This window comes from Candidozyma haemuli (genome assembly GCF_002926055.2).
Source record: "Candidozyma haemuli strain B11899 chromosome Unknown A_2014730914, whole genome shotgun sequence".
Lineage (NCBI taxonomy): Eukaryota > Fungi > Ascomycota > Pichiomycetes > Serinales > Metschnikowiaceae > Candidozyma > Candidozyma haemuli.
Window position 1 is genome coordinate 1932762 of NW_020289906.1, and position 13126 is coordinate 1945887.

Sequence of the window (13126 nt, forward strand, 5' to 3'; positions counted from 1 at the left end):
GGAAGTGTTAAGGGTAGGTGAAGGCGATGGAAAAGTGTTTGTGAGAGGTGGTAAGAGGAAAGATTTGCGTTTGCATTTTTCTTTTTTCCTTTCTTTTTGGAGCTCCTTTTTGGTGTCTCTGACACTAGTACTGGTAAGGTCCAGTGAAGACTTCCCAAGGCATGTGTATGAGCCATATAGGTAAACTAAATAGAACGGAAAGAGACTGGCATTAGAAAGCGAAACATCACTTCCCCTTGGTTGCTTGTTCTCCACCCACCCCATTCCTTCGCCTTTTTCTTTGAGTATCATTTTGACGTCATGAATTGTCTATGTACATCGGTGGTATGCAACTCAGATGGTTTGACAAAAAGATGGCAACTGTGACGCCACCCTTGAAATTCTTCCAAACCATCTCTAATGTTTTCCCTAGCCTCATCTTCTCTGGGTCTCGTTGAACTTCTCCAACGCATCGTCGTTCTCTTGTCTATCGTCAATCTTGCCTTGCATTCTGGCCTGGTTAGCTTGCTTGGCTTTCTCCACGTTCTGGAAAGACCTTCTTCGTATAGAACGGCACTGCTCAAATCCAACAACAGAGCCTAAGAAGAAACCTCCAATACCGATATTCACAGATCTGCTAGGGTTCTTGTGGACTAAAAGCGTCACCACACCCAAAACACCCATGGCAGAAAAACCAGTAAGCATAGCTTCTCTGAAGCATGGCATTGTAACGTAATTGGATAATGTGAAGTCGCTGATGCTGACTTTGTTGAGGGCTGCTAGATAGGTAGCCTCATCGTGATGGTTTGATTCCTTGTCTTCGAACTTTGGAGGTAGATCTTCAAGGAACACTGGTTCTTTCTTTTCGGGAACTTCACTTACTGAAGACACTTTTGAGGGTGAGCCACCGAACCAGCCCATTTTGTGGATGTTTGTTAGCGAAGGGAGGGATTGTAGGTGTAATGCGCTCAACAGAATAGCTGTAAGAGAAGTAGTAGGGAAAGCACGTGATAACAAAACACTAAACAGCCGCCAACAACCGTTAACTATAGTTATGGAAGGTTTGAATGGTTTAGGGGAATTAGGGGATGTTTAAAAAGTATAGAGACAAGGATAGGTGGTTCGGGTGGACGTGTTTCAACACGTACTAGTATGGAAAAAAAAAACTAGCGCAGCCAGGTTTCGATCCTGGGACATCAGGGTTATGAGCCCTGCGCGCTTCCACTGCGCCACTGCGCTTGCTAGTTGGAAATAAGAAATGCTGGTTAAACTACTAATGCAAAATGGTCAGCCAAAAATAAATGCTAAATATGGTTATTTAAGGATGTAGAATCCAATGTTCAAAATACACATGAGAAATTTGAATGGTCATTTCAAAAAATTGACAGAGTTAAGGACGATTTAAGTTTAGACTATCTAGAATATGTACATTTCATCAAAATCTGCCAAAGTTTCCCCATAGAACCTCCCAAGCTATAAAAGAAGAGCCAAAGAAGTTAAAGCTGTCAATTTCGATCAACAGTGAGTGTTATGTCACTCTACAACTAACTTCCATGTAGCTCATAGTCCAGATAAGTCGACCCAAAAATCATCAAATTACCTGCAAAGGACATTCTCTACATTACGAGAAGTCTTTCCCTCACATTCCTACCCACATTTTATTAATAAACCAACTGGATAGTTGGTGGATTGGTTTCATATTTTGCACCCAATCTGTCAGACCTGCATAATCCTTCTTTACGTTGAGTCCTCAGAATCAGTCTAATACTATAACTACATCAACCACAGCTTGACCAAGAAACACTAATACAATGATAGATGACCTTCTACTTGACCCACAGCTTAAGTACTGGATGTTGCTTCCTATTACTGCAACAATGGTGCTCGTAGGCTTGCTAAGAGCGAACATCACCTACCTTCTTACGCCACGTCCAAAGGTTGAGCCAGTGAAGAACGCCAGAGAGAAGTATGTTACAGAAGAGGAAATCATGAATTATTAAGTACTAACAACAGATCATTTCTTAAGCGTACAGCTGCATTTAGGCATAACTATAAGGTTTTGACTGCAGAGGAGTTCAAGACCAGGAAAGCATACTACTTGGAGAAGCTCAAGAGTGATGACTTTTTGGCCAAGAAAGAAGGTGAAGAGGATGTTAGAAATCCATTAGCTGATGGCTCCTTCAATGACGCTTTGATGAATATGGCCAAGGGAAACATGATGAACTTCATTCCTCAGACATTGATTATGGCGTGGGTGAACTTCTTCTTTGCCGGGTCCGTGGTTATGAAGCTTCCATTCCCACTTACAGAAGGATTCAAGAGTATGTTGCAAAGTGGTGTTAACACCCCAGACTTGAGTGTCAGATACGTGTCTGCCATCTCTTGGTACTTTGTCAATTTGCTCGGTCTCAGACCAGTCTACTCTTTGCTCATGAACGATCCTGAGTCAGCACAAGCTTTGGTAAACCAGCAGCAACAACAATCGTCAATGCCTAATTTAGGTGCCCCTGGCGGTCCTAAACCAGAACAAGTGTTCCAGGCCGAAAGTGAAAATATTCAGCTTTTGCAGCACGAGTCCATCTACGACGGCATTGCCGCAAGAATTTTGAACAAGTATTAGAAGATCATAAAATTGACAGGATGAGGGAGCTACAAGAGATTTCAACCACTTTTAGTTTTTATTTTCTTGGTGATTTGATTATCGGTCCGGTTGCAAAGGTTAAGTATGGGGGTACGGGTGCACTTTGAAGCTCGCATCTACACTTCATCGAAATACATCCCATCGCAATCTCTTATCCACTTACTAATCATCCACCAAAGACATGCTGAACACAGAAAAGAAGCCTGCCACTATTATTTGCATCGGTATGGCCGGGTCTGGTAAGACCACGTTCATGCAGAGACTAAATGCTCACCTCCATGAAAAGAAGAACCCACCATATGTTCTTAACCTAGATCCAGCCGTTCTTAAAACTCCATATAGCCCAAACATCGATATCCGTGACTCTGTCAATTACAAGAAGGTTATGCAAGAGTATGGATTGGGTCCAAACGGTGCTATTGTCACATCTCTTAACTTGTTTTCCACCAAGGTTGATCAGGTCATTAAGCTCGTGGATTCCAAGGGCGAGAAGATTAAGAATGTCATTGTCGATACGCCTGGCCAGATCGAGTGTTTCGTGTGGTCCGCTTCTGGTGCTATCATCACGGAATCTTTTGCATCTACATTCCCAACTGTGATTGCTTACATTGTGGATACTCCTAGAAATACATCTCCAACTACATTCATGTCCAACATGTTGTATGCTTGTTCCATTCTTTACAAGACCAAGTTGCCAATGATTGTGGTCTTCAACAAGACTGATGTGCAAAAGGCAGATTTCGCTGTCGAATGGATGCAAGACTTTGAGGCTTTCCAAATGTCCATGATGAAAGATAAGGAATTGAATGGTGATGATGGCACATCTTCTGGGTACATGGGTAGCTTGGTCAATTCTATGTCTCTCATGTTGGAGGAGTTTTATTCTCAATTGGATGTCCTGTCGTGCAGTGCATACACCGGCGAAGGCTTCGATGATTTCATGGAAGCTGTTGACAGAAAGGTTGACGAATACCACGAATTCTACGAAGCTGAGAGGGATAGAATCTTGAAGGAAAAAGAAGAGAAGGAGAAGAACAGAAAGACCGAGTCATTAAACAAGCTCATGAAAGATATGGATATCAAAAAGGATGGCCAACCTAAGGATTCGGAAGTTCTTTCAGACTATGAAGAAGAGGAGGATGACAACAATGGTGAAGTGGACAGAGATTCTGAGGACGAGGCCGAGAGACAATATACCTTCCCAGAAGACAGAAACGCAGAAGTCAACGAGAACACTGATGCTGACTTACAGGCTCGCTACCAAGCGGCTTTCGAGGATACAGCCAAGGATGCATCCTCGAAGACGGCGGAAAGTATTGCCAACTACATAAGGCAGTAGATGGTTGTTTCTATTATGTATTTTAGTCATTTCAATGCTCATGAAGAATGAAGATGTATCACGTTTACGCAAAGACACTTTCAAGGCTGTAAGGAGTGGAGGCGAACTCTTCTTTGAAAATCAAGTGAGGCTTGTGCTTAGCCAAATGCAAGATGGTCTTGCCAAACTCGGAATTACACCAGGCGAACCAAGGTCTTGTATAAGACAAACCCTTCATCGAGTTAACCTTGACACTTTCATGCATCAAGCCCAAACCAGCTGTTGTACCCATGACATATTTCAAGCTTTTAATAATCTCATTGTCATCATCAGTTGTCCTAATTCTCATCAAAAGAGACATTGGCCAAGCGTTCTCGATACCAATATGTGGGCCACCAATACCTTCGAAATGGCGTCCAGTAAGATAGTATGGATTGCCTGACTTGGAAAGAATCATCTTTCTAGTTCTTTGATACGTTTCATCGTTCACATCAAGGTAACCTAAATCAGGCAAGGCAAGCAAGGATGGGATGTTGGCATCATCCATAAATACGTTGCTTCCATAACCGTCAGTCTCGAACGCATAGACCTTACCCCATTTAGGATGATCAACAACAGCATTCTCTTTGAGACCACGCTCAATGCCTTCGATAAACGTATCTGTGTGCTCCTTGTGAATAGTTAAGTCCACATTAAGTTTCACGTCGTTCTCAAACAAGTGCTTGCGTGTTCTCTTCAATTCAGTGAGCATGTGAGCGTTACCAGGAACAAAGAATTGTAAGATAGTACTGTCGTCTGAAGGTCTAAAAGCCGAACGAATAAGGCCAGTATTGAAGTTAACTGGATTACCAACTCCATCGAGCGGCAAGGTCTCGGATCCGATGTTTGTGTCCCTCTTGAATGAGTAGTAAAATGGCAAAACGTCGCCATTACCAGGGTCGAATGATGGCTGGGACTCTCTCTTCAACACGATAAGGATCTTTTCATATGCTTTAATCCAACTCTTAGTAAAGACGGAAGTATCCCCAGTATTATCAATGTACTCATTGGTTAATGTAAGGAATGATGCCAATGAGTCGATTTCGTACTTGCATTCAAAAACTTGATTCCAGTCAGGCTTAGGATAAACAGCATCTTTAGCAGTGTTACCCTTTTCCACACCAGAACCTGGTGGTGGATGGAACGCATTGCAGTATGGGGAGTTCATTATGTACTGCTCTTGAGTGTGGATAGCGCCCTTGATCAATTGTTTAAGTTTTTCATCATACTTGACCAAAGGCTGATAGACAGACAATTGACGGGCCGAGTCTCTCAACCATTCCGCGTGGATATCACCAGTCACCACGAACAGTTCTGGATACTTCGAAAGCTTACCAGAGCTCGCCAAGCCATCTTTGTGCCACAAAATCGTTGTGTCCAACGTATTTGGCAAACAATTTTCCACCAATCTTGCAAGGTCTGGATTCTTGATTTTGGACTTCAAATCAGTAATTAACTTTTCAACGGCTTCAGAAGCAAACGTACGACACTTCAACGGTGGACGCATGAAGGGATATCTAAACTTTCCCTTCGAATAAGGCGCATGAGCCTTCTTGGAGTAGTCAACGTAGTTGATACATTTGTCGGTCTTCTGGTCCAATTCTGAGAGGAACTCTGGGGTAATATCGTCTACCCATTTGCCACTAGACGCGATTTCACTGTTTCCATTCTGAACAACTGAGTCTTCAGCATCAACATAGCCCAGGTCCTCGTCCGCAAGTATAGAGCTACTATATAGCTTCTCTCTGGAGTATGTATCATCAGCTCGCTGAAAGCGCCATAAGTAGAAAAGCACCACTGCGCCAACAATGATAATAAGCTGGATAGGCTTCCAGCCACGTACGCTCATAGTTTTAAGAGCCATTATGAGTGACGGTGAGTAGCCAAGAAAGGGTTCACATAGACCCTTGAAGAGGACGCATCAGAGTGCAGGAAACACTAACTATGGGGATGCTTCATAATGTTGATCGTGTTCTTTGCAGAGCCGTCTTCAACGTAAACGAGACCAAGACGGCCTAGTCTTTCAAAGAAATTACTCATGAAGTTCTTGTTGTCCTTTTGCGCTTCTTCATGACGCGTTTCTTGGGCCATCTTAAGCAATTCATCATAGTTCATATTTTGGCTGCGAATTCCCTTACGTACAGAAGACTTACGTGAAGCATCGAGTAAGCTGTTAGTGATATCCGGGAAGTATAACATCAAGCGAGCTGCAATGATCTCCATATCTTGATTCTGTTCTAAAACGTCAAGGAGCTTTTCGTGGTCTTCTTGAAGGATAGGTTCCTCGATCGTGAGAATGTATAGATCAGAGTAATGAACGTCGTAAGGGAATAGACTTCGAAGTTCTGGGGTCTCTTCTTGGCGCAAAATCTTTTTCTGTAGTTCAGGAAGAGGGTAAGATCGTGGAATGCTCTTATCATTTAAGGCCAATTCGGGCTTGGTTTTGTCGTAGCCGATAATATGCGGTTTCTGGGTATCCATGAGTTCATCACTAAGAGGATCTGACTTTTGCAAGTTGAGCCAGAAGTTTTTATCGTTCCACTTTGCTGATTTTATATCCTGTGAAAGAGATGCAAGACGGAATAGGTCCGGTGTTGCCAAATTTGTAAAGTAGTAGTTTCTTATCTTTTGATTTGATAATGAAGAATTCCTATACTGGTGCGTTAACGAATCCAAGTCTTTTCGAAGCTTTTCATAGGGTAGATTTTGTTGCAGGATTGTGGTTTCAGCGAATAGACGTTGCTTTTGTCTGAGGAATATAATGATCGGAGTGGATGCTAGTAGCTTTCTGTACCAAAAGAACGAGTTCATGGCGCCTTTATTGGGAGGTAGAGCCTGTAAAGGAGAACAGGTAGATGCAAATGATGATAGTATGTTAGCTAGGAAGTTTGAGGTATTCCTTACGCTTTTGGGTTTCTGGCTGATAAGAGGTTCCAGGGGACGCATTTCAAAGCCAGCCTGGGCCATTATCTCTTCCACTGAAAGCGCCTCGATACCTTGTAGACGGATGGGGTCTTTGATTAGTGGCGCTAGAACTTTAGCAACCATTGGGTTGAAGTCCTCTGCGTTTATACTGCTCTCTTCAGGCCCTAGTAGCTTGTTCCTATGGAAGTACCTATAACTGTCAGATGACTTTTTCACGAAGTTATGGACCAATGTATCGGGGTATGGTATTTGCCGTTGACATGTAGTCTGGTATATGTGAACAGCATGTTCCAAGGCCGTGGGGATCCTTTCCCACGTATATTTAGACATGTAGGTGAAACTATACTGGTGAAGAGCATCTCCATATATACATGTTGACACCCGTACCTCTCCACCAGATCAAAGCCAGAAATCCACCAAATCCAAGGGAAAGGAATAATTTTAGATTTATTTCTTCTAAATTCGCTTTAAGCTATTCAAGCAGATAGTTTAGACAGTTTTTTCTTGTTTTGTTGAAAGTTCACAATGCTGTATTTGAAAGTTTCACTATGGCTGCGAAAAGTCATGGGAGTACCACTTGGGCAGAGAAGCTTCAGAAACTACGCTTACAAGACCCAATAATTAAAATAAGATGTAGAAAATCCTCTTAATAAGATGAGCCTCTTAGGTAGAGTATCCCTTTTTGTTTGGATCTTCAAGAGTGGTTTGTTTCTGGGGTACTGGTGTGGGCCATCGCTAGCATCGCTAGCATCGCTAACATTGAACGACCTAAGACATACTCAACTATTCCTCGAAAGCAGCGCTTCACGCAATGTCGGACACAGAAATTGATACTGCTCTTTTTGAAGAACCATCTGACTTCAGACCACCACCTCCTGAATCCCATTTCGTCGAATATGAAAGAGTGTCTGGTAAAACAGACCCAAGCAAGATTAAGCTCAAGCTTGTAGGTAAATCGCCATTGTGGGGCCATTTGCTTTGGAACGCTGGTAAATACACCGCCAACTACCTTGATGCTAATGCAGATGAGTTGATCAAGGGTAAGAAAGTGTTGGAGTTGGGAGCTGCTGCTGCCTTACCTTCGTTGGTCTGTGGAGTCAATGGAGCCAGTAAAGTTATCAGTACTGACTACCCAGATCCAGATTTGATGAGCCATATCCAATACAACATCGACCACTGTGAGGGAATCCCTAAGGATACTATCGTTAAGGTCAAGGGATACATTTGGGGCAAGGACGTCAATGCTCTCTGCTACGATGAAGTGGAAGACGAGGACGAAGCGCCCAAGGAAATCAAAGAAGAGGATAAGTTCGACTTGATCATCTTGTCTGATCTTATTTTCAACCACACAGAGCACTTGAAGCTTCTTAAAGCTTGCAGAGACTCTCTTAAAGCTACAGGCACAGGGTTGGTCGTCTTCAGTCCTCACAGACCACACCTACTAGACAAAGACTTAGAGTTCTTCACGACATGTGAGCAGTTCGACTTCAAGGCAGAGAAAATTGCTTGTGAGAACTGGAGCCCAATGTTCGAGGAGGACGATGCTACAGCTGAGATACGTTCCAGAGTGTACTGCTTCAAGATCCACCCACAGTGGTAAATAGATAACATATAGCAGCACATTCAATCACAGAGTAGTACATTAAGCAACGCAAAACGTTTTCAAGTTGAATCTGTATTAGATATACATAGCCTTAGCGGCAATCGTAAATAGAAAAGCGTGCAAAAGGGAAACTTAGGCAGAGTTGGAGTTAGCCTTTCTCTTACCGTTGACCAAGGTGACGTTAACAAATCTCTTGGTGTACAACAATCTCATGTAAGCTCTTCCCTTAGGCTGCTTTGGCTTTTCCTGCTTGTCAACCTTTGGAGTCTGAGACTTAACCTTACCGGCACGAGCCAAGGAACCGTGGACTTTACCCTGATATGTTAGTATAACTGACGTGTGGATGGAGACTGGTGAATCTGTGAAAAAGACAGCAAAACTTGAATAAGTCGATGGGTCACCTTGTTGGTGATGGGTGGAAAATTCATGGTGGAGTTGAAGGAAAGGGATCAGGTCGGACAACCTGGTTTTAGCAAGTTCAGCATTTGGGCTTGTCTTCTTGACGATTCACGATATCTTTGGTTATGTTTAGACATACCATTTTGTTTGATTATAAGTTTATACGGTAGATGAAAGATCAACTGTAATTTTTTTTCTTCCATATTGAAGGAAGGGTGCGGAGGCAAAGGATCGTGCGCAGGCAAAACGATGATGCGATGCACGTGTGTGCACTTAGGGCTCGCGCCCTACCGACACCTCCAACAAAGATACCCCAATAGAGGCAGCAGGCGGTGGAGAACTTGCCAAAGGGGCTACAATTAATTGGAGGAGGCTTTAGATGTCGCTTTTAGTTGTTAGGCAAGTTTCAAGGGGTAGTTAATGTGATGGGATAGTAACAGGGTGGGCCCATAAAGCACCACCTTCAAACTCTAGAACCAATTTAATCATTTATAGATTTTCCTAAGCAAGAAAAGCAAAACAGATATGCAAACACCGTAAACATGCACCTACCATCGGTCATTTCATTGTATGATGCTGTGTTTCATGGCAACAAGTGCATCACGTAATGGCTGCGAAAACTCCTTTGGGAGACTACTTATGCATCAAACATGAGCTCACGGCTGCAACACACATTGCCATGCGTTGTATATTCAATTATGGTGTAGTTTAACAAGCCTAAGGGGTATCTCGTAAGTCTTGGTTTTTGAACAGCATCGCCTACCGTGGTCTGTGGTCAATATTAGTTGAGAGGAAGACAGCGCCCTGCGCTTTCCCGATCTTCACTCTCAGTAACTCACAAATCAATGCTTCAAAAGGCTTATTGAGTAAAAACGACTACCAGGGTAGCAAAGACCAAGACAAAGACAGCTGCAACCAACAGCAGCACCGAGAAATACGAGATAGGGTACTTCTGGTTCAAGAGTAAAGCTTGCACGTTAAAGAAACGATAGCAGCCAAACAAGAGGCACGAAATGCCTAGGATAAAGAAACCAGCACCAATGGGTTTACCGAACTTAGCCAACTCGTCGTACTCGCCTTTAAGCTGAAGTTTAAAGAGTTGCACTATGCCAATACCAATGGTAGTGAGCGATAGCGATGTTCGAAGCCATGCGAGGAAGGTTCTCTCGTTCGCCATCTGTATGTTAGTAAGTGTTTTTATGAACTTAGAAGACGAGGGATGGTGTGGATGAAAAAGAAGTTTATGGGTCTGGTGGAGCCTCAATTGGTGGATACCAGATGGTAGGTAATGGTAAAGCAGATGGGAACATTGAACGCTGCATGGTACGGCTGAACCGTCAGTGACACAAAACGGTGATTCAAACCCAAGTGAAATGCCAATTGGTGCTTACAGCACGTTATTGGTTCCACTTAGTCTTCATAGTATCCTTCGAAGATACTGGCGTAGCAGGCTAGGGCTAGGGAATAATGGCTGCGAAATCACTGATAAGGACATAGGCAGGCAGGGTAAGGGCCAGATCTGGGGTCCCAAAGACACATCATGAGCGTACCATAGAACCACCCAAACCCAGAAATCCATGTCTTTGTCCCCAGCTCTTCACATCTTCATCCACCCATCCTTGCACCTCCCAGAGGACCGACTTCACCCACACTGCCTATTGTTCAGTCCCATGGCCCCAAGTGGTACATTCCCACAGGCCAATCCCACTCGGAATGTCCTTCCCAAGTACCTCCCCGTGGCGCCGTATCCCACCCATTCCAGGCATCCACTTCCTGATCACCCCATTCTTCACTGATTGTCCCAAGACAACCAGTAATCAATTGAGAGATCCAGCCGCCCTGATGCCCAAAAGTACCAACTCAAAGTCCTGGTCTGGTGCCTCCACTGGCTTTCCTCAATCATTCCTGTCATTGCCAGCCACTGCCACTTCCCCTGCTCTGCCACTGGTTCTCCATTTATCTACTGCCTGGGCGTCCCAGTCCCTCCTTCCCAATGTCTCCTTGTCTCTCCTCTCCTCTCCTTTCTCAATACGTACATGGTCTCGGGCGACGGCGCCCTCGTTCGCAATCAAGATCAGCGACCAGGCCTGGGTGTTGTCTTTGTGCGAGCCTGCGTTGAGCAACGGCTGAGTTTCTGTCATTTTTACTGCTTGTGCGAAATAGTAGTAGGAAGTGGAACTTTTCTCTCGCAACAAAGCTTCTCGTGATATTTGACTTTGAGTGGGATTGAGCCACAGTGCGCAAGCCTGGAGGGCAGCCGAAGGCTCGCCTGGAAGGCTTTCCTGGAAGGCTTGATACCTGGAAGGTATGATAAGTAGTAAATTATATATTTGAGATAGAATCAAATGGGATTGTTTTACTTGGACTCAATTAAAATAGGTCTTCTATTTGGCTCTTTGGTTGTTTGTTCAGTGCTGGATGGTACCGCTTACCTTCATGTGGTATGTCCTGGAGGGGGTTCCAAGAATAACACAGGTGAAGTCAAGAAATCCATAGCAACATCGGCCAAGCCAGGAGCAAGCCAGGGGCTTGTCTACATTATACAACTGTATTTCTTTATCTTGTCTATTTTTCTATAAGTGTATGGGCGACTCGGCGCCTTGCGAATCCTAAGCACCAGGCTTAGGCGGGTAGCCGAGGCCACGCCCTTCTCTGGCTTCTCGGGCCGCTACACATCGAATGAAAATGAATGAACCCTGCGAGAAAGTAATGATTATAACCGAAAACGTATGTATGCTAAGATGAGGAGCAGAACCTCGGGCTCTGCCCATGAAAATGACATGAGGAGTGTTGTAGCTTCCCTAAATTAAGGCTACGCCGAGCACGAATGTAACCACCGCGGCCACAGTCATCCACGGCATGCTGGACCGGAAGGGGGCTGGGACTGATCCATGCGCAAATGAGCCTCCTGCTGAGATGGTGACTCTAGAATACGACTGAACCTTACCCACTTCGCCAGAAATAGATCCCATGCCCATGCTTCCTGATGGCACTGGCGTGGTGTCTGTATTTTCAACAAACATTGACTGGGAAAATGGACTCTCTGTAGTGGTCAACTGGCCTTGGGGGTTTGTGCCAGTGACCCAGATCATCGTAGGTTTGGTGGAAGATGATGACGACGACGACGAGGATGATGTGGAAGTGGTGGTGGCGGCAAGAGCACCAGCGATGAAGGCCATAAGCCAGATGAAACGAAGGAATACCATGACGGAGTGGATTTTGTTAAAAATGGAAAAGTATGAAGATGATAGGGAAGATGCAAAAAGTCCAAACGCTCCAAGTGAAATGGGACCCTCCTGTTATTTATGATCCAGATGTGCCATGCAATTTTTTTTTTTTTCTTTCCTTTTCTAATCTGCACCTTCCTGGTTTGCAGCAGCTCAATGCACCATGATCCCACTGACGTTTGCCGAGGTAACAGCGTACATCTGCTAATACGCGGGCTTGTAGCCCATAGTAAACCACGGCAAAACTTGGAAAGTTCATGCAACCCTGCAAAGAAGGAGCTGCGCATCGGAACAACCTGCTCGAGCCCTTAAAAAAAAAGAATGAGACTGAAGGGGGGTGTGCGACACAGGAGTCGCCTGAGATAAGATAGGAAACCGACAGACCCCGGGGGGGTGCCTTTGGTTTTGTGGAAGCTGTGATATCTGAAACGGGTTTTTGTAAACCCTATTTGAGTTCTTCCTTGGTCCTCTGTAACCACTGTGACCCAACTTGCCATGGTTGCAAATTCAAGGTTAAAAAAATTCACCGCGACACAAGCAACTGTCCCAGACAAGAATAGCAGCTTTTCTTGTCGCTTGCAATCAGGTAGGCACACACACAATGAGGTAAGCTATTTCGAGGGGAACACCCGCCGGCTTCTCTGTACATGAAAAGCTTGGTTTGTTTGGTTTGTTGCCATGGAGACTTTTCACTAATTCCGTTCGTTTTCGCTTAGTAAACCCTCCTGTGTGTCTAACGAGCTGTGGGCCCTCTGAGCCTCTGTCTGAGCCACCGCAACCGCTGCGCTTTTTGTCTCGGTGTTGCCGCAGAAGTTTGTTCTTTTTGCGTATACAGCAAGCTAGCGCAAGCAATTTTTTTTTTTTTTTTTCTTCACCTCCGACTTCTCGGCCCGCGAATGCCACAAACTCGATGCTCAACCTTAAGCCTTGTTTCTGAAATGTTTCACATTTGTAGATCCCCATGCCAATATAAGCTTCTCTCTAAGACTTTTTTT

At 44.3% G+C, this 13126-nt stretch overlaps 7 protein-coding genes and 1 non-coding gene across 8 annotated transcripts; 3 read left to right on the top strand and 5 right to left on the bottom strand. All coding sequences in view use genetic code 12, as the record gives it.

The window, feature by feature from the left end:
* Positions 1–414: 414 nt before the first annotated feature.
* Positions 415–900, bottom strand: CXQ85_000824 (uncharacterized protein; the record flags this gene model as incomplete). The annotated part of the gene is made up of 1 exon (XM_025484557.1): positions 415–900. The coding sequence occupies one exon, from the start codon at positions 898–900 to the stop codon at positions 415–417; it is 486 nt and encodes a 161-aa protein (XP_025342772.1).
* Positions 901–1146: 246 nt separating this feature from the next.
* On the bottom strand, positions 1147–1218 carry CXQ85_000825. The gene has a single exon. It is a non-coding gene; the product is annotated as a tRNA-Met (tRNA).
* A 572-nt stretch (positions 1219–1790) lies between these two features.
* Positions 1791–2599, top strand: CXQ85_000826 (uncharacterized protein; the record flags this gene model as incomplete). The annotated part of the gene is made up of 2 exons (XM_025484558.1): positions 1791–1945; positions 1993–2599. 2 exons carry the CDS (start codon positions 1791–1793, stop codon positions 2597–2599), a joined length of 762 nt encoding a protein of 253 aa, XP_025342773.1.
* A 202-nt stretch (positions 2600–2801) lies between these two features.
* On the top strand, positions 2802–3959 carry CXQ85_000827 (GTPase; the record flags this gene model as incomplete). The annotated part of the gene is made up of 1 exon (XM_025484559.1): positions 2802–3959. One exon carries the CDS (start codon positions 2802–2804, stop codon positions 3957–3959), a length of 1158 nt encoding a protein of 385 aa, XP_025342774.1.
* Positions 3960–4023: 64 nt separating this feature from the next.
* Positions 4024–5841, bottom strand: CXQ85_000828 (uncharacterized protein; the record flags this gene model as incomplete). The annotated part of the gene is made up of 1 exon (XM_025484560.1): positions 4024–5841. The coding sequence occupies one exon, from the start codon at positions 5839–5841 to the stop codon at positions 4024–4026; it is 1818 nt and encodes a 605-aa protein (XP_025342775.1).
* A 74-nt stretch (positions 5842–5915) lies between these two features.
* Positions 5916–7232, bottom strand: CXQ85_000829 (uncharacterized protein; the record flags this gene model as incomplete). Its single annotated transcript, XM_025484561.1, has 1 exon — positions 5916–7232. The coding sequence occupies one exon, from the start codon at positions 7230–7232 to the stop codon at positions 5916–5918; it is 1317 nt and encodes a 438-aa protein (XP_025342776.1).
* Positions 7233–7713: 481 nt separating this feature from the next.
* On the top strand, positions 7714–8502 carry CXQ85_000830 (S-adenosylmethionine-dependent methyltransferase; the record flags this gene model as incomplete). The annotated part of the gene is made up of 1 exon (XM_025484562.1): positions 7714–8502. The coding sequence occupies one exon, from the start codon at positions 7714–7716 to the stop codon at positions 8500–8502; it is 789 nt and encodes a 262-aa protein (XP_025342777.1).
* Positions 8503–8637: 135 nt separating this feature from the next.
* On the bottom strand, positions 8638–12110 carry RPS30 (40S ribosomal protein eS30; the record flags this gene model as incomplete). The annotated part of the gene is made up of 3 exons (XM_025484563.1): positions 8638–8820; positions 9785–10081; positions 11790–12110. The coding sequence occupies 3 exons, from the start codon at positions 12108–12110 to the stop codon at positions 8638–8640; spliced, it is 801 nt and encodes a 266-aa protein (XP_025342778.1).
* Positions 12111–13126: the final 1016 nt, after the last annotated feature.